Consider the following 20930-nt stretch of genomic DNA (forward strand, 5'->3'; position numbering starts at 1 on the left):
GTGCTGAACACATGGTTCCTACTATCTAGGAATTTCTGATCAAAGATTTCTAGGATAAAAAAAATTAAAAATCAAAAAAAAAGATTTCTAGGATAAAAAAAAAGATTTCTAGGATATAAAGGCATTTTTATTCCTCTTCCCCAGCATCTGTCACACTTTCAGGCAGGCACTCACAAGTGCTCAATAAAGGTTTGGTATTAGGATGACTTATCCTTCATTACCCAGAAATAGTGCTATTCCTCTATATTATTCCAGATGAGGAAACCGAAGGGTATAGGCAACAAACAATCTCTGAAACAAAACCCAGATCATGTAACTTCGTGGCTTCCTGCTTCGACGAAGAGCATTTTATTTTAAGTTTTATTTATTCATGAGACACACACACACACACACAGGCAGAGACACAGGCGGAGGGAGCAGCAGGCTCCATGCCGGGAGCCCGACGCGGGACTCGATCCCGGGACTCCAGGATCAGGCGCGGGGCCGAAGGCGGTGTTAAACCGCTGCGCCCCCCACCCCCACCCCCGGCCCCGGGCCGCCCCGCCCCCCCGCCCCAAGGGCATTTTAGAGCGTGCGCGCGCTCCTGCCCGTGTGTGCGCAATCCTGTGGTCCGCTGACCCAAAGGAAAGCAAATATCTTGAATAAAACTTTGTCGTGGTTGGAAGGGAAGAGTGAAACGGTCACGGGCTGGCCGGGGTCCGGAAGGCCGGATAATTTCGGGTAGACGTTCCAAGGCCCGCTGAAGCTCAGTCGAAAAAGGGTTTCCCGGAGGCAGGTGCGCGGGGCCGCCGCCCTCCTGCCTCCCGCAGCACTAGGTGGGACGCACCCCAAACAGTGACTCGTTTGGCCTCGACCTCAAACGGAACTAGGCGGGCTGTACTTTGGCGCGCTAATCTGGGAGCCCAGGGTGCGCGGCCTCCGCCCGGGGACCCCCAAATCCGGAGGGACCGCGGCCCGCCCCGCCCCGCCCCGCCGGGTCAAATTCCAGGCGCGGCCCGCCCGGCGTGCGGCGGCCGAGGAATGCGGAAGGGCCGCGGGCACTGCGGCGGCAGGCGGGGGGGACGGCGGGCCGGGGCTGCGCCGCACGCCGGGGGCGACGCAGCGGCGGGTCCCGCCGGCCGCCGCTGGAGCCCGGGCTGTGTTCGTCCGCCCCGGCCGGGCCCCGCGGCCCCCGCCCCCCGGCCCGCGCCGCTCGGTCCTGAGCGACAACCCCGCCGGCATCCCCCCGCCCCGAGTTGGATCCAGCCGCGCCTTCCGGTGCGCTTTCCGGCCCACCTCTCCAGGCAGGAAGTGCCGGCCGCCGCCACTGTCGCGCCGCAGCCCAGCCGTCGTCGCCGCCGTCGTCGTCCCGTGCGGGCAGCCGGGCTCTGGTGTCGCGCGTCGGTGAGTGGCACTCGCCCCAGCGCACGACCCCCCGGGGCCGGGGCCGCGCCCTTCCCCCCCTTCCAGCCCGGCGCCCGCCGCCGGACCCCGCCCCGGAGGGCAGGGGCGCGGGGCGGGGGGGGGGGGCCGCGGGACCCGTCAGGGTGGGCGAGTGGGGCGGGCGGGGCGGTCCTGGCGGCGGTCCTGGCGGCGCCGGGCCCGGGCCTGCAAGTGCAGAGGCCGGGAAGCGCCGGGGCGGCTGGAGCCGGGCAAGGGAGACGCCCTGCTCGCCGGGCCCAGCCGCGGGTACACCGGCCCTGAAGTCACCTCGGGGTGACTTCACCCACCTGGTGCCTGCCGGCGCCTTGCCCTCGCGGGCCCAGGGCCCATGAGGGGTGTTGAGCGGCTGCTCTGTGCGCCCACTCGGTGCTGGGTGCCTCTATGTCCTCGCACGGTGCTGGGTGCCTCAGTGTGTGCCCTCTGCAGGTTGCTGGGTGCCTCTGTGCCTCCCCGCACGGTCCTGGGTGCCTCTGTGCCCCCCCGCAGGATGCCGGGTGCCTCTGTGCCTCCCCGCACGGTCCTGGGTGCCTCTGTGCCCCCCCGCAGGATGCTGGGTGCCTCTGTGCAGCCCCCCAGGTGCTGGGTGCCTCTGTGCCCTCTGCAGGGTGCTGGGTGCCTCTGTGCCCCCTCAGGATGCTGAGTGCTCTGTGCCCCGCCCCCCCCCCCCCCGCACGGTGCTAGGTTCCTCTGTGTCCCCTCAGGGTGCTGAGTGCTGGGTGCCTCTGTGCCCCGCCTAACAGTGCTGGGTGCCTCTGTGCCCCTGGACACAGTGCTGGGTGCTTTAGGTGGGAGTCCGCTGGTGCCTGCGCTTTGCCTTAAATGAAGAGTCCCAGACTGTTAGAGAACCTGTACCGGAGTACGTGGTTGGTGCAGGCTAAAATGTAACGATTCCTGTAGGGGTTGTAACTCTACCTGCGTCTTGCATCTTACAAAGATTTAGTTCATTCTTGTTGATTGAAGAAAAGGATGAATAACAAAAGTCAAGAAAGATTTCCTGGAGAAAGAATCATGACCTCATTGAAGACCTTGGACTCAGCCCTAGGAGGTAGAACTTAAGTATTTCTGGCAGGATCTGGTAGGAGGTTAATAAGACCAAAAGCTGAAAAGGTGGGAATTGTGTCGTGTGAAAAGGAGACTGGGGAGACCAGCCTGCATGGAACAAGATCTAAAATGAAAAATAGTTGGATATAATAAGGTAGGTAGGTAGATAAGTGAGGTGTTTTCATGGATATCTTGAAAACTTGACTGAGAAATAAAAGATTATGTAAGAGGCTTTAGGCTGTCATTTTGGATTCTTTAGAAAGAGAGTAATAGGAAGAAAGGGGGTGTTGAGAGGATTAGTTTGGCAGCCTTTTATTAAGATGGATTTAGAATGGTCTTTTGGTCAGAGAAATTTTAAATTTTAGAATTTAAAAGAACCTTATAGATTATCTTGTGAAATAGATGACCTGTTTTATAGATTATCTTTCATTTTATAATTGAGGAAACTGAAACCCAGGGAAGTGAATTTGCTCAAGGTCACTCGAAGGATTCACATATGCTGTCCATCTTCTCTGAGCATTAGGTGGACCCCACTGGACCTCATAACTAGGTGCACAGCTTTTTGTTTGTTCAGGCTCTGTTGAATGAAACAACTTTTATAATATTGATAATATATGATATTCATTATGCTTTAAAAAGACTGAGTTTTGACAGGATGAACTGACTGGATGAACTGTTCTGAAGGACAGCTCTCCAGGCAAGGTTTGTAGGATTAGGAAAGGTAAGAGCCCAAATATGGGGCTGGTTGTCCCCCTCTTCTAGGATTCAAAGACCCCAGGTATCTGGGGATGATTTTTGTTGCCAGAATCTTTGATATCTTCCTTATTCTGCATGTTAGCTGTGTGGTGACATTGCTTGGTACCCCCAATATCCATGTGTTCGTGATAGAGAATTTCAGCTGTCTATACATAAGATACCAGGGGCCAGTGGTACAAGCTTTGGAGGTAGACTTCCTGAGTACAGATCCTGAATTTAAACTACATTTTCTGGCTGTGTGGCTGCAGGCAAATTGTTTGTTCTCTTTGCCCTAATTTTCTCATCTGAAAAATGGGGATAACAGCATCTATATCATAAATTCTGAGGATAAATATGTTAATATGTGAAATGCTTAGAGCAGCGGCTAGCACATATTTAGCACTCAGTTATTGTCTGTTATTACCATTGTCTTCTTCCAGGTACAGAACAGGTTAACTGATAAGTTTTGTTGAGGATCTCTTGGGGAACAGTCCAGTAGAGTTAGTGCCGAACCATGGGTAGACCATAGAGAAAAGATTTATTTGGGGAGTCAGATCCGGGATCTACCTTATATGTGTAATTCTGTTTGCAGTAGGAAGGAAGCATATTATTTGCTTTACTAGTATTTATGGAGCACCTGCTGAATGTAAGGCATTCTACTATACCATACGATCCAAGGTAAAAAGGCTAAATGCCATAAAAATGTATAAGTAAATGGCAGGACAAGAAAACAGTACTGGGCAGTAAAAAAATAATAATAATAAATACACCAGTGATAAATCCAACAAGACATATGAATCTCAGAAGTATTATATTGAGTGAGAGAAGTCAGGCCTATAGAATATACACTGTATAATTCCATTTCTAAGGATGTCAAAGACAAAACTATAATTGATTTAATACATTTCTGATTTATAGAAATCTGAACAATGGTTGTTTATAGGAGAGGGTCATTGACTTGAAAGGAACTTTCTGGAGTGTTAACATTTGTAACTTGATTGGAATGGTGATTACATGGGTGTTTACATTTATAAAAACTCATTTTAAGATCTATACATTTCACCATGTATAAATTTCACTATAATAAAACAAAATGATATGAGAGTTCAGGAGATGGAGAGTTTACTGCCAGCTGTGATGATCATAAAAGCACATAATTAAAAACTGACAGCATTATAATGTATGTGGTAAATATTAAAAAATGTATGCTATGGGGAAAGCTTAGCTGATACTGGTACTAAGAAGAAAGCTGTAAAAATTGTGTTTGGCTCTGTAAAAGAAATAATAGATATAATAATTTATAGATCCGATTACATATTTGCCTAAATATGCAGCATAAAAACAATGATATGTCATTAAGTATATGAAGTTAATTTTGTGGACTATTTTAGCTTGATTATATACTAAATTCTCCTTATGATTGCTGTTTTCAGACTTTTGGCTCATGTATCCAGTCATTTGATCTTCCTAAGTAGCACTAACATTAGTCTTGACTATAATAATGACCGTGGGAATCCATGAGAAATTTCCAAAAGTTCTGATAGACTGTAGCGAGTGTGAGAATTGAATCAGAAATGACCTTAGAAATAAATAAACAAACAAACCTTAGTTTTTAGCAGAACTGCTCTCTGCTTTTTTGCATTCATTAGGTTAGGCCTCTTCTTGTGCCTTTACTTACAAATTGGACTTGCTAAAGGAGACCCCCTAACCATCCTGCCTCAGGGCCTCTCCACTACCGTTCTACTGGAACTTGGCTAAAACTCAGACTCTTCATCATCCCTTGCTCACAAAACCAGCTCCTCTTCCCTCCCCAGTTACATCATTTTTGAGAAGTAACTTTATGTTCCTGGTTTTTCTTTTTTTTAAGATTTTATTTATTCATGACAGACACAGGGAGAGAGAGGCAGAGACACAGGCAGAGGGAGAATCAGGCCCCATGCAGGGAGCCCGATACAGGACTCGATCCCGGGACTCCAGGATCACACCCTGGGTTGAAGGCAGGAGTTAAACCGCTGAGCCACCCAGGGATCCCCGCTATTGGTCTTCCTTCCTTCCTTCCCTTCCTTTCTTTTCTTTTCTTTTCTTTTTTTTTTTTTTTTTTTTTTTTTGGTTTTTCTACCAGTACTGAAGAAAAAAGCACAATACTTCAAGAATAGAGCTTTGAGAAAAAAAAACCCTAATTAGGAAGCAAGAAGAACTAGCAAATCAGCATAGGAATCAGAAGAACAGGGTAGTGTTGATGGGAATGTTGAGGAAGTGGTAACTCTGTTGCAGGTAAAAGAGATAGCCATAGAAGGAGTGCCTGACTGGCCCAGTCAGAGCATGTGACTCTTGATCTCAGGAGATGTGAGTTTGAGCACCATGTTGCGGTAGAGATTACTTAAATACCCATTTAAAAAGTAATTAAATGGTTTTATGAGTAACTGTGCGTTAACACTTAAAAATCTAGATGAAATGGTTAAATTACTAGAAAAATACTTTTTAAATGGCAAAAATTAGGGGTTCCTGGTTTGGCTCAGTTGGTAGAGCATGCAACTCTTGATCTCAGGATTGTAGGTTTGAGGCCCACACAGGGTGTAGAAGATTATTTTAAAAAATAAAATAATAAAATCCTTTTTAAAAGGAAGAAAGAGGAACCCACAGAACTTGGAGAAATTGAACGGAAGGAATTAAAATTTTCTAACCTGGAATCAAAAATTTCCTGTCTAATACAAACTTGACTGTGGACGTAATTCTGAAATAAAGGCACTGCCCTGTTTTAATATTAAAGAGGCCAAAGAAACAGTGGCTTTACTAGTTTTCTAGTACTATATAACCAATTACCCCAAACTTAGCACCTTAAAAAAACAATCAACAGTTTCTGAGGGTTAGGAATTGCAAGGCAGTTTAGTCAGTGGTTCTGAGTCTCATGAGGTTGCGTCCAGGTGTCAGCTAGGTTTGCAGTCATTTGAAGGAAGATCCACCTCCCAGGTTGGCTGACTCCTATGGCTGGCACGGCTCTAGGCAGCTTGATGTTGGCTCTAGGCAGGAGGCCTCAGTTTATTGCCACATGGACCTTTCCATAGGGCTGTGGAGGGCCCTCGTGACCTGGTGCTGGCTTCCCCCAGATTGAGTGGTCTGAGGGAGAGCAAGGCAGAAGCTGCAATGTCTTTTACAAGGTCGCACACTATCATTTTTGCAGTATCCTATTGGTTATGAAGAGTAGCAGAATATGACACTCCAAAATACACTACTTTGGCATAAAGATTATTTTAAGCTGAAGGCAGTTGAAGCTGACACAGGAAAAGCACTCTGTCCTCCTCCTATTTGCACAAAAGCAGGACATAAATTTATAAAGGTGTCCTTCCTCCCCTCCCTACCAGGAAGAACAAAGATTACTCTCTGGAGACAACTTTGCGACTCTTATCAGTGGTGAAAGCCCTAACTTCAGTCTACATGACAAGCCTTACCCTGTTTACTGTGTAACTTGCGGAACTAGCCTCTTCCCCTCACACATACCTTCCTTTTTTCTTTACCTGGAGATGATATTTAAGCTGAGTTCTAAGTTACCTTTCTGAGTTGGCTGTTCCTGGATATTTCCCATGTATACATGTTAATAAACTTCTGTTTTTCTCTTGTGAATCTATAATTATATCAGCCAAGAACTCAGAAAGGTAGAAGGAAAATTATTTTACCTTTCTCCACAGGTCAACCCTTTTCACTGTTGAAGGGGATTGCACAAGGGCATGGGAAATGTTGAGAGCCATCCTGGAGTTCGGGTACCACTGTAGCCAAGGAACAAGTTCAGATGCTCTCAGAGGCCAGGCAGTCACATAAACAAATTCCAACTGTGACAGGAAGCTGTAGGGAGCAATGGGAATTGCACACTGAATACTCATTATCGACAGGAACTTGGGAGTGCTGGTCAAGTGATTCCTTATAACGGTTTTTCAAGAGGTCTGAAATTTGTTCTTATTAAAGTAACTTCAGTTTTTTAAAATGTTGGCAAACTAATTCTGATACTTTAAAAGGCTTTTTAAAAGGTCATCCTTGGGAGAATTAAATGAACCTTCCGGCAGACTGCATATAGTTTGGTAGTCGCCAGTTTGTGACTTTTGATATACTTCTTTTATATAGATGAGAAAAATGAGGCCCAGGAAAGCTAAAATGACCAAAGGTCATGTAACTTGTGAATGACAGAACTGGAGCTAGTATCCAGATCTCTAGATTAAAACATAATAATGGTCTCCACTGAAACATAATGACCAAATTTTAAGAACTGAAGGGAACTCAGTGAATAGTGTTTTCTAAATTGTTAACTCATTTGTTCTCAATCCTCATGCATGGAATCACCTGTGGCACTTTTTAAAACAGAAGTTCCTGAGCCCTACCCATTATTCAGTTAGACCAGACTAGGACTTAGGCATCAGTTTGTTTTTTTTTTTTAACTTCCAAGGTGATTCTAATGTGCAGCCAAGATTGAAACCAGAGGTTAACTGCTGTGAGAGACATGTTTACTTGCCATATGGTGACAGCAACTGACTGACTTAAGATACTTAAAGGAAGAAACCTCAGAGGAATGTCAGAGTCCTAGGGAGCTGACGGACTGTGCCCCATAAAAGCCAATAAAGTCATATAGGCTGGATGGAGTTCAAAAGCAGTTTCTGCTTATTAGTGATTATTGTGCCCTTGTTTTGATTTACACATCAGTATTACAGGTATTCTGCAGACATGTGGATTTGTTATCTAAATGTTGACACCACAACCACATAGACCAGTATTCGCATATCTCTGTCCTTCTTCTAGCTCTGTATAACAGTACATACAACCTTTAGTTCACTCTATATGAAAAATTTACAAAAATAATGAAATAAAAACTTTGAAGAGAAAATGAGAAGCTTTTACTGCTGTTCAGTGTTATTCATTACATTAAATACTGGTTTATATGAATTTTCTTAATTACAGTTTAAGAGTGGGGCTTGATGGTTGTTTTCGCTTTAACATGTATATGTTAAAACGTTAATTTGGCAGTGTTAGATAAAGGTTTCAAGCCTTTATGATGTCAAGCCAAGGCCATGACTGGTAGGAAATACTGTCACCTAATTAAAGAAACCTACATTATACAGTCCATTCCACTATGCAATTCTATTCATTGCACTGGAAACATTGGTTTCCCCAGTATAGTCTGAATTTATTTGAAAACTCAAGATTATGGGAGACAAACCAAGAGAAACTCAACCATTGGAAACAAACTGAAGGTTGTTGGAGGGGAGAGAGGTGGAGGATGGAGTAACCGGGTGATGGGCAATAAGGAGGGCACATGATTTAATGAGCACTGGGTGTTAACATGCAACAGATGAATCACCGAACTCGACCTCTGAAACTACTAATATACTATATGTTAATTAATTGAATGTAAATAAATTAAAAAAAGAAAACTTGAGGATTTGAATTCAGAGGAAAGTTGCTACTCAGAAATCAGTATTGGGGGTGGGAGGTGCCTGGGTTGCTCATTCAGTTAAGCATTTATCTCTTGATTTTGTCTCAGGTCATGATCTCAGGGTTGTGGGATCGAACCCTATGTGGGGCTCCCTGCTAAACGAGGGGAATATGTTTGAGGTTCTCTCTCCCTCTATTGCTGCCCCTCTCTCCACTCTATTTTGCACACATGTGTGTGCTGTCTCTCAAAATTTTAAGGAAAAAAAAAAGAGTCAGTGTTGGATTACATTGGTAGTATTGAAAGTTTTTTAAAAAAGACTTTTGTGGTAAGATAACTAGAACATTTAATACAAAATGAAAAATATAAAAATAGAAATAACCTTTAATAAATGGGATTGAACCCCAGCTCTACTCTTAGGAGACCTTGGGGAGGTTATTTAATAGCTTCGATCTTCAGTTTCTTCATTTATAAAGCAGGTATGTTAAGTTTAATGCACATAATGTGCTTAGCACGAGTCACTCAGTAAATGGTAGTGGAGCCATAAATTGAATAGATCTTTAATTTTCTCTCTGGCGTCAACGCATTTTGGGATGGAAAAATAGCAAGAACAATAGTATGTAAGATAAACTGCATGGTGCCATGGACACATACAAGCAGTTTGGTGTTGCTAAAGGAAGAGTACAAAGCAAAGAATGGCTAGAGATAAGGCTGGAAAGATCATTGTAAAGTATGGAAAGGAGAACTCTGTATACCATGCTTAAGAACTTTTTTTTTTTAGGATTTTATTATTTATTCATGAGAGACACAGAAAGAGAGACAGAGACACAGGCAGAGGGAGGAGAAGCAGGCTCCATGCAAGGAGCCCGATGTGGGACTCCATCCTGGGAATCTGGGATCACTCCCTGAGCCAAAGACACGCTCAACTGCTGAGCCACCCAAGTGTCCTACATGCTTAAGACCTTGTACTCTCTGTCCTATAGGAAGTGGGGAGCCAAAGATTTTTAAGGGAAAGATAAGGTCATATTCATGTGTTAGACACCACTGGCTGGAACATACAGTTTAGAGGGATGGAGAAGCAAGAAGATAGTTAGTTGGCCATAGAAATATTCTATGCAGAAATAATGAAGGCCTATGTAAGGATGGCGGGAGAAGAATGAGGAAAATGAGCAAATCTGAGAAATATTTAAGAGGCAGAGCTTGATTCATCCGGAAGAGGGATGAGTTGGGGATGACTCGTAGGTTTCTGGCTTAGTGAATAGGTAAATGATAGTATCATTAATGGAAAACAGAAAACTAAGAAAATTTAGAAATGGGAATGAATTCAGTTTTCGGTACACTGATTATGAGTGTCTGTGGAGTGTCCAAATGGGTGCCTTTCACGAGCAAGTGGATGTTAGAATCAGGAGCCCAATGGAAAGTTCAGACCTAGAGATACAGACTTGGGAGTCATCAGTGTTGTCACACCAGTGAGAGTTGATGAGATCATCCATGGAAAGCAGAATGGGAAGAATTTTAATAAGCCATGGACCACTAGAATATTGGGAAGCATGAATATTTAGGTGAGTGGAGAAGATAAAAACCTAACAAAATGGAGGAGGACCAATCATAGAAATAGAACTGAGATAAGAGTAAATTGGTATTACTACCAAGTCAAATGAAGCATTTTACATAAACCAACCTTCCAATATCACTTTTAGGAGTCTCCCTTGTTAGAGTGGAAGGTCTTCAAGGTTGGGAACCTTGTACTGTCTTCCCATTTTGGACAGTTCATTTCTACTATTACTGTGCACCAAGGCCAAGAGTTGTTGAGGCTCCAAAGAAAAGAGGAATAAAATGATGTCAAGTACAACAGAGTGATCCAGGGAGTTCGACTGGATTTGGCAGTTTGAAAGCAGTTGCAGTAGAGGGATAAAAGCCAGATTGTGGTGGGTTGAAAGTGAGTAGGAAGTGAGAAAGAAGAGGAAGCCAAGATATTTATCTCAGAAAGAAAGGAAAAAGAGAATGGTAGTTTCTTTGGGGGTAGAGTTCTTTTCAGAACAACTTTGCCTCACTTTTCAGCTGATAATTTATCAGCTGATATTTTATGTGTGTATGTGTATAGTGTTTAGGTACCATATGCATATATAAATTTGTACAGTTTTAAAATAAAGCACAGGGGAAAAAAAACATTTAAAAAATTTTATTTGAGGGATGCCTGGGTGGTAAGCAGTTGAGCACCTGTCTTCGGCTCAGGGCGAGATCCTGGAGTCCGGGAATCGAGTCCTCATTGGGCTCCCTGTGAGGAGCCTGCTTCTGCCTCTGCCTGTGTCTCTACTTCTCTCTCTGTCTCTCTCATGAATAAATAAATAAAATATTTTTTAAAAATTTATTTGAGAGAGAAAGCATGAGCAGAGGGGGAGAAGCAGACTCCTCACTGAGCAGGGAGCCCAATGCAAGGTTCAATCCCAGGACCTCAAGATCATGACTTCAGCCGAAGGCAGACACTTAACGAACTAAGCCATGCAGCTGCTGGAAAAAAAAAAAACTTTTTTAGAAGAAATTATGGTGTTATTACATTGAGGTTATTACTGCTCTGTGCCCTATTTTGATTAAGGCCATTTAGTGAATTGCTCATCTTTCACCTTCCTTCCGTGTTGCCTTACTCGCGGGGGTCAGACTTGCCTTACCATCTAATGGAATTTCTAGCCTTATTGGTTACCTCCCTCATTCCTTCTCACAGGTGTTGCCGTAATAAAAATCTTTGCATGTTTAATCCCATCTTGGCATCAGCTTCTTGGAGAATTCCAGAAATGTTTAAGTATAATATACTTTTGGGTTAGATGTGGGGTTAGCATGACACAATAATTATTTTTTAAGAATAAAAATGGCAGCCCCAGTGGCGCAGCGGTTTGGCGCCGCCTGCAGCCTGGGGTGTGATCCTGGAGACCCTGGATCGAGTCCCAGATTGGGCTCCCTGCGTGGAGCCTGCTTCTCCCTCTGCCTGTGTCTCTGCCTGTCTCTCTCTCTCTCTCTTTTTTTAAGATTTTATTTATTTATTCATTGACACAGAGAGAGAGAGAGAGGCAGAGACACAGGCAAAGGGAGAAGCAGGCTCCATGCAGGGAGCCCGACTTGGGACTCGATCCCGGGTCTCCAGGATCACACCCCAGGCTGCAGGCGGCGCCAAACCGCTGCGCCACTGGGGCTGCCCCCCTCTCTCTCTCTCTCTCTCTGTCCGTCTATGAATAAATAAATAAAATCTTTAAAAAAAAGAAAAAAAGAATACAAATTTACTCTGGGAAGTTTTTCTAAATGACTCTATTGCACAATTCACAGATATTGAGAGAACTAATTCTTATCTTCAGATTTACTATCTTTTGTACGTATTCTATCTTGAAGTAGAATCATAGAATTTTTAGCATGAAAAAATTTTAGTCCAACTGTTTTGGAATAGGAACAATTAAAGCTTAGACAAGTGCCTTGCTGGTGGGCCACATTCTGTCTCTGATTTAACCTTCAATATAACTAAGCTCAAATAAGCTAAGTTACAGGACAGAAGAGAAAATTAACATTTATGTGGGATAGAGAAGGAGTTGGAATGTTTGAGTACGAACTCAAAGGCTGGTGTACTTCAAACCTGTACCACTAAGCCAAGCTTCAGTAGTCCCAGTGGGATATTTTTTTGGATTGAAGAAAGAAATTAAACAATGTAGATTAAAAGTCCAAGACTAGGGGTGCCTGGCTAGCTCAGTCGATCAAGTATGCAACTCTTGATCTCAGGGTTGTGAGTTTGAGCTCCAAGGAGGGTGTAGAGTTTACTGTAAAATAAAGTTTGAGACGAAAAGTCCTAGAAACTCGGTACAGAATTGCTTTGGTCAGCCACTGCCCCAGCTGATCTGCTTTCATACTATGGGGCTGCACAGTTAGAAAACAGTCCCCAAGATTGCCCTCATTTCTGATACTAATCGTAAATTTGGGTCCCCAAGACAACCCTCAGGTTTGATAATTTTGCTAGAGTTCTCAGAATCCTTGAAAGCTGTTATACCCTTGGTTATGGTTTGTTGCAATACAAGGGTTCAGATTAAAATCAGCCAAAGGAAGAGATATACAGTACAGAGTCCAGGAGGGTTCCAAATCAGAGCTGTCAGTTGTCCTCCCAACTGCTAGGCTTGACTCCTCCTGGCAAAGAGGTGTGACAATATGCATGGAGTATTGCCAACTAGGAAAGCTCACTTGATCCTTGATATCCATAGTTTTTATTGGCGCTCCATCACGTAGATACTGTCAGGTGCTCTGTGGCTGACCTCAGTCTCCAGCCCCTTGAGAGGTCAAACTGATAACACATGACCTATTACCTCCACAATAAATTACACTGTTAGAGTGTCTGATGTGACTCAAGACTCCAGATATCAGGCAGGGTATTCCACAGGCTTAGAGATTACCTCCCAGAAGCACAGGGACAAAGGCCAAGCCTCTCTTTGAGCAATATTGTTTATTTCATAGGGCCATTGATTGTATACTTTAACCTAGATAATACCTATCTCATAGGGCAATTGTGAAGATTGAATAAGACATTGGATGGAAAAATTGCTCTGGTCTCTGGATTTTCTAAGGTTATATGTATGATAGAGCTGAGATTGGAACTCAGGACTTTCTAATTCCACAGCTGATAGTATTTTTGTGTTTGATTATTTAAAACTGCAAATAAAAAATGGAATGAAATATGTTCATTCTATGAGACACTTTTTTTTTTTTTTAAGTAGGCTCTATGCCCAGTGTGGAGCCCAACGTGGGGCTTGAATTCAACCTGAGATCAAGATCTGAGCTGAGATCAAGAGTAGGACACATAACTGACTGAGACACCCAGGCACCCCCTATTTGACATCTGAATTATTGGTGGCTTTCAGTAGAGTATTAGAGGCTGTCACCAAAGACATACTATAGAGAATTGAGAAGTGATTGGAAAAAAGAGAAAATGGAGACAGTTGAGTATCAGATTGCTAGTCTAAAAGTTTTGTCAAAGGAAAGGGGAAATGAGGATGAAGCTACAAAGGATGCAAGATTAAAGAGTAGGTTTGGGGGGAAAAAAAAAAGTAGGTTTGGGGTTCCTGGCTGGCTCCGTTGGTAGAGCATGTGACTCTTGATCTCAGTGTCCTGAGTTCGAGCCCCATGTCGGTTCGAGTCCCATGTTGGGCATAAAGATCCTTTTAAAAAAATGGTTTCAATAATTTTGTTAAGATGAGAGCCTTTTCAATATGTAAACATGTATTATACAGTGACTATACTAGTCTCAGCGAATGGTCCCTCACTTAAGTCTCACTTACATTGAAGTAGAGACTGTTTTGCTGTAAAACAAGATTGCATGAGCTTCTCTGGTTTTCACATTGTATTTTGAAAATCTAAGGCTCGGAGAGGTTATGTAATATTGGTAATAAAATGGAGTAAAAAGAATGCCTATTGCATTGGACTGTTAGGATCTATTGGGATGATCCTTGTAAAAAAGTATGGTGAAGTGTCAACTTTGGAGCTTTTCTCTTGAGGGAAACCCCAAACCCTCATAATAGTGCTTGGCACATAGTCAACTACTCAGTAAGTGCTAACTATTGATATAGATTTTTCAATTAACTTCTACTTAATAAAAATGGGTTTCATGAAATTTGGAGGCAAACTATATAATAATTTCTATTCTGTTTCTTAAAATTTTCAAAACTACTTTTTTCCTAGCCATTTAATTATAACATTGGAAATAAAGTTTATTTTTTTTTAATTTTTTTTTTTAATATTTATTTATGATAGTCACAGAGAGAGAGAGAGGGGCAGAGACATAGGCAGAGGGAGAAACAGGCTCCATGCACCGGGAGCCTGACGTGGGACTCGATCCCGGGTCTCCAGGATCGCGCCCTGGGCCAAAGGCAGGCGCCAAACCGCTGCGCCACCCAGGGATCCCCGGAAATAAAGTTTAAATGTATATTTATTCCTATACAATTGAAGTAATAATTCTACATTAAGATATTTTTACTCACTAACTTTAGGTGTTACAGGTTCTTTTTGTTTGTTTGTTTTATGCACTTTCTTCATGTTTTTTTCTTTTTAACTCTAGAATTAAACAGCCACCATGTCGAGCAAAAAGGCAAAGACCAAGACCACCAAGAAGCGCCCCCAGCGTGCAACATCCAATGTATTTGCTATGTTTGACCAGTCACAGATTCAGGAGTTCAAAGAGGCCTTCAACATGATTGATCAGAACAGAGATGGTTTCATTGACAAGGAAGATTTGCATGATATGCTTGCTTCTCTAGGTAGGCTTTTATATTCTTAATATGCCCACTTCCCAAAAACAATAATTCAGTGTTGTATGAATTATTTTTTGTGATGTGTAGTATTTCCTTATCTCAAAGGCCTTTTGAGAGCTGTCTGGGTGAGAAGGGCTGTATTGGGGTTGGCTAGTCATAAGAGGATTTTATTTATAATTTTTTTTATAATTAAGGTAAAAGAAAATATAAAGATACAAGATTTAAAGCAAACAAACTATGCTTTGTCATTTTGGTATATGGGTGTTAAATTATTATTCCTTTTAGGATTTTGTTGTTTATTGTGATCTTAAAAGGATGAGAGGGAACGTCTTCCATGTTCCATCCCAAGTCAGCAGTGACTTACAGTTGGGAATGGCAAGCCTAGGAGTTCTCTGTAGATTGGGCAGAGAAGGTGTGCAGGTCAGGGAGGGCCTAAAGTTAGGCTCTATACTCTGGAGTTTTCTTGTGCTTGACTATTAGGCAGAAAGGACAGTTCAAGGGCCAGAGAGCAAAGAGAGAGGTTGTTATTCTTTTCCTCTTAGTAACCAGGACACAAATTTGTTCCTATATTTGCTTTTTTTCTAACATAATATTTTGAAATTTTTTAAGACTACAAAAAGTTGAAAGAACTGCATGATAAAAAAAAAAAAAGAACTCTATGATAAACATGCATACATCTGTTACCTAGATGACCTAGATGTACCAGTTAACATTTTGCAACATTTTCTTTATTCAGAGTGAGAATAGAATCAGGATACCGAGGAGCTAAGTTATTGACTTGGAAGTAGGTTGGATCCCAGTGTTTTTCTTTTTTTTTTTTCTTTTTTTTTTTAATTTATTTATGATAGTCACACACACACACAGAGAGAGAGAGAGAGAGAGGCAGAGACACAGGCAGAGGGAGAAGCAGGCTCCATGCACCAGGAGCCCAACGTGGGATTCGATCCTGGGTCTCCAGGATCGCGCCCTGCGCCAAAGGCAGGCGCTAAATCGCTGCGCCACCCAGGGATCCCCCCAGTGTTTTTCATACTCAGAATAGCTAAGTGTACTCTTGTGAGCGGATCACTACTGAAAAAGGCCTGGAGGAAAACTGAAGGACTTAGTTGTATTACAAAGATTGAACATACAAGCCTGTGCCTTGCTCATAATAGATGCTTAATTAATTTTTGTTAGGTGAATGAGGGATGGTAGAGTAAGAGGCTGACTTTGGGTCCTTCCATTTTGGGGATCCTCACAAATACCTAGATTAAGAGGAACCCTTTGTTATTCCAGAAATGAGCGCTCAATTCTAAACCAACCTAATAGTTTTAGCTTAAATGACCAACTTATTAAATAAATTTTTGAAGCATACCAATTCATGGGCAACTTTGCCACAATGGAAAATACAGATATTTCAATTTTTTTAAACAATTGGCATTGGAAAAAAAAAAAAAAAAAACAACTGGCATTGAAATGCCTTAATGGACCTTTAACATTAACATTCAAGTTGCAAAAATGTGTCATTGCATGGTTCATGGTTTCAGGTGCTTGTTTTTGTTTTTGTTTTTTTTTTTAATAAGATTTTATTTATTTATTTGAGAAAAAGTGAGAGAGAAAGAACATGAGCTGGGAGGGGGCGGGGTGTGGTACAGAAGGAGAGGGAGAAACAGGCCCTCTCCCTGAATAGTACTTGATCCCAGGACCCTGAGATCATGATCTGAGCCTAAAGCAGATGCTTAATCAACTCAGCCACCTAGGTGCCCCTCAGGTGCTTGTTTTTAATGAAAAATAGTGAAGGAAAAATTGTAGAAAGTATCAATGAATGAAAAACATTTAACCTAAGCCCACAATATATTTTTATAATGATATATCAAAGATTTTTTACATTGTCAAAAATTGTCTTTTAAGAATGTTCTTAATGCAAAAAATAAAAAGAATGTTCTTAATTCAACTAAATTGAAAAAATGGTTCCATGTGGTGATGATGTAACTTAAAAATATGCTGGGGAGCATAACAGTAACCAAATAATTATGTATTGAAATTAGTTCTTTGTCCTTAAATGTTAAAATGTGAAATCTTGTAGGGAAGAATCCAACCGATGCATACCTTGAGGCCATGATGAATGAGGCTCCAGGGCCCATTAATTTCACCATGTTCCTCACGATGTTTGGTGAGAAGTTAAACGGCACAGATCCGGAAGATGTCATCAGAAATGCTTTTGCTTGCTTTGATGAAGAAGCAACTGGTGAGTACCCTTTGTTTGTTCATGCCCACCCTCATTCCAGACTATATGAAACACTTTTTAGGAAATGAAAAAAGGTGAGTAACGTGGAACTTGTTTTAAAAAAATGAGTATCATTTATAATAGGATTATATGACCAAGAATGGGGAGTCCACAGGTATGTGGGTCAAAAAGCTACCCAGTCTGTGGTATTAATCTTTGAATTTGGTTCGGAGCTTCCTGAAAGCCAAATAGAGAATTGTCTGTGAAATAGAATTTCTTAAACAATGAAAACTACTTCTTCAAGAGACTATAAATCTCACCAAAAAGTAAAATTAACTAACTTGAATAGTTAAAAAATTTTTTTCTCTCATTTTGAAGAGTATAAAGCCTAGCTGTTCACATCTCTTACTTCTTTCATTTCCCCTTTCCTTCTCTGTTAACCCTCTCCTCAGCCATCTGCACACTTACTCAGATAAACTCCCTCCTTCCTGCTTCCCGTCTTCACCTGTTACAACCTCACTGCCCCTCCTGCACTTTTGGTCTGTTTTCCTGGGCAGCTGCCTTTTTGTTTTTCTTTACATCTCTGAAATACAGAGGGCTTTTTTTTTTTCCTCTAGAAAACACTTTCTTCAAATTAATTTCATAAGCATTATAATCTAATAACTGGTCTTTTAAAATGAAAGAACTCTAAGGGCGCCTGGGTGCCTCAGTTGGTTAAGCGTCCAACTCTTGGTTTCAGCTCAGGTCACTATCTCAGGGTCATGAGATGGAGCCCACTTGGTGCAGAGTCTACCTGAGATTGACTCTCTCTACCTCTGCCCCTCCTCTACTCACAGAATCTCCCTCCAAAGTAAATTAAATCTTTTTAAAAACTCTCTAAAATGAAAGAACTCTAAAATAGGCAAACAGTGATATAGTTACACATTGCCTTAGTTCACTAATTTATTTTGTTCACATAAATGTGCATATTCTGAAATATTTTCTAACACTTACCTAGTTTAGAAATGACGCCTAGTTTAGGCGTCATTAGGGACGCCTGGGTGGCTCAGCAGTTGAGTATCTGCCTTTAGCTCCTGGTGTGATCCCAGATCCAGGGATTGAGTCCCACATCAGGCTCACTGTGAGGAGCCTGCTTCTCTCTCTCTCTCTCTCTCTCTCTCTCTCATGAATAAATAAAATCTTAAAAAAGAAAAGAGAAAAAAGAAAAGAGAGAGAGAGAGAAAGAAAGAAAAGAAAGAAAGAAAAGAAAAGAAAAGAAAAAAGAAAGAAATCATTAAAGTGCCAGGAAGTATTCATGACTCTTCTCTCTCTACTGCCTTCCAGGCACCATCCAGGAAGATTACCTGAGAGAGCTGCTAACAACCATGGGAGACCGGTTTACAGATGAGGAGGTGGATGAGCTGTACAGGGAAGCACCTATCGACAAGAAGGGGAATTTCAATTACATTGAGTTCACGCGCATCCTTAAACACGGAGCAAAAGACAAAGATGATTGAAAGAACTTTAGCTAAAACTTCCAGTTGCTTTGTCTTCCTTCTAATTCTCAGACACTTTCCCCCACCCTCATAGACCTGTTGCATGCAACTTAGTTTCACAGCTTGGCCTCTTTTTTTGATCTATTTATTCTAGATCTTTCTGCCACTTAGCACTTGTATAATCAGACTGCAAATGGGGTTGAGGTTGTAAATTGTGCTGAAAAAGAGATTGAGAATAAAAATCAACAAATGTGAAAGCCCAGGAAAATATATCCGGTATTTCTGGTTTTGCTGGATTTTTACATTTTTATAATAATAAAAACACTATTTTGAAATAAAGATTATGCTGAGTCAAATGGAATATAATGGAAAGTTAAACAAATAAGTGGTAGTTGGGGGTAGTGTTTTTTTGTTTGTTTTTTTTCAGATTTCCAACTTCACATTCAAATTTCATGGTAAGGCTGATTTTTCACTGATGTGGGACCTTGTTCTTCAGAACTTCTAAGTACAAAATAACATTATTATGCAGTCAGAACTACTTATTGCCTTTAGGTTTTTTTCATGCTTTTTGTAAGTCAGATGTTTAAACTATTGGATGATAAATATAAGATATTTCTGAGAAAACATTTAACATTTTATGGATCTTAGAGCCTAAGAAGATGAGGCAAAATTCTGAAGAATAGTTTTGCTAACATTTACTGTGTGTAGAGCACTGCACATAGGTGATTTTTTTCACTGAATCTTCCAACAACCTTGTGAGATACATTTTTATTAGCTCTGTGTTTCAAGTGGGGGAACTGAGCTCTGCAGAGTGGAGCGATTGATCAGTCACTAGAGTAAGTCAGAGGTGGGATTCCAATGTGGGGCACCTCACTCCAGAGCTTATATTCCTGGAAACCCCGTGCTCTCTCTGAAAAGCCCCAAATGCCTAAAAGGTCAAGACATTTCTGTTACATTCTAACAGTTTTATAGTCATTGAAATTTAATAATTTGTGGAAATTGATTATTTGAAGAGAATTTCAGAAAAACTCTCCCGTTAAAAAAATAGAAGACAAAGGATTTTAAGCAATCATGTTTGAAGATAGTTCATGTAGATTATAGGCAAGGCCTGAAAAACACAAGGCTGCCACAGAGCTCATTTAAAATCCTCAAGGCCAAGCAATATGAGAAATAGGAGAGAAAAACCTAAAAAATGAAAAAAAGATCTTAAATTTTCCCAGTCTTGTTCAGCATCTATTTCCTCTCTTAAGCTATTGATGTTTTATCTGCTTAAAATCAACCCATTTCCATATGATTTAATGTTGGAGCCTTAGAGCATGGTATGGTAGACATATCCTGGTCATTTATTGCCACTTAATTTTTCTGGGCTTCCATTTCATCTTTAAAATGAGAGAGCAGTTCCACTGTCAAGGTCTAGTACGTGCTCCAAACTTCTGAGAAATTTCAGCTTTATTATCTAATCCTCATAGCACTCGCAGGGTAGGTAAGGCAGGTGTCATTCCTGCCTTTTTAATGAGAGCTGAAGTTTAGAAAAGCTGAAGCACCTGTCCGAGTTTAAAGTCACCATGCAGTGTCAAACCAGGTGGAGAATGTTTGAGAGAAGGTGATACCTCCTGCGATAATCTTGATTGTCATTAAACCAATTATTTATCAGTCACTTGTTATGTGCCAGGCACTGTTGCAAGTGTTGGGGGTAACTGAGACGCAGGACAGACAAAAATGCTGCCCTCCTGGAGCTCACATTCTCTGGTGAGAGGCAGGATCCATAAGCCATATCATATAACTACTGTGGGATGAAGAACAGAGCAAGTGCGGCAGAGGACCTTTGAGACGTGACATTAAGCAGAGAATCTGTGTGACAAGAAGAGGTCCCTGGATTCTCACTTAAAAGGCTCCTTTCAGGGCTGTGGTGGGAGCACTGGGAGACCTTAGGAGAAGGACATAAGGATGGTATTTGCTGCTTAGTGTGGAATCCTAGGGCTTTGGGAAGGAAGAAAGGTGAGTTAGGTTTTTGGAAACTTAACCTTGCCATTGTGTACAGAAAGGAGAGGCAAGATTAGAAGCAAGAAGGCTTCCAGTTAGGAGACTCTCACTGTCATCCAGGTAAGACACAAGGGTGGCTTGGACTCCAGAAATAGAGGAGGTAGCTATAAAATGCCTCTCCTTGTCTATTTCCTCTGCTCCAACCTTCCCTTGCTGCTCTCTGGCATCATTCCATCTCCATCATTTTGATTTATTCTGTTGTTCTGCTTAAGGGCAGATGTGAAGGATTGGAAGGGAAGTTTTCAAGATTATAAAAAATTCAGTTGTTTTTTAATGTCTTATGTTGACTTGCCCTATCCCATTCTGTTTTTGTCTATAGT

General features: G+C 41.9%; 1 protein-coding gene across 1 annotated transcript; it reads left to right on the forward strand.

Moving 5' to 3' along the window:
* Positions 1–1152: 1152 nt before the first annotated feature.
* Positions 1153–18906, forward strand: LOC129509061 (myosin regulatory light chain 12B). Its single transcript, XM_055324426.1, has 4 exons — positions 1153–1383; positions 14697–14895; positions 16952–17113; positions 18416–18906. The coding sequence occupies exons 2-4, from the start codon at positions 14712–14714 to the stop codon at positions 18586–18588; spliced, it is 519 nt and encodes a 172-aa protein (XP_055180401.1). The 5' UTR covers positions 1153–1383; positions 14697–14711; the 3' UTR covers positions 18589–18906.
* The last annotated feature ends 2024 nt before the right edge of the window (positions 18907–20930 follow it).

Source organism: Nyctereutes procyonoides, unplaced genomic scaffold (assembly GCF_905146905.1).
Source record: "Nyctereutes procyonoides isolate TBG_1078 unplaced genomic scaffold, NYPRO_anot_genome, whole genome shotgun sequence".
Lineage (NCBI taxonomy): Eukaryota > Metazoa > Chordata > Mammalia > Carnivora > Canidae > Nyctereutes > Nyctereutes procyonoides.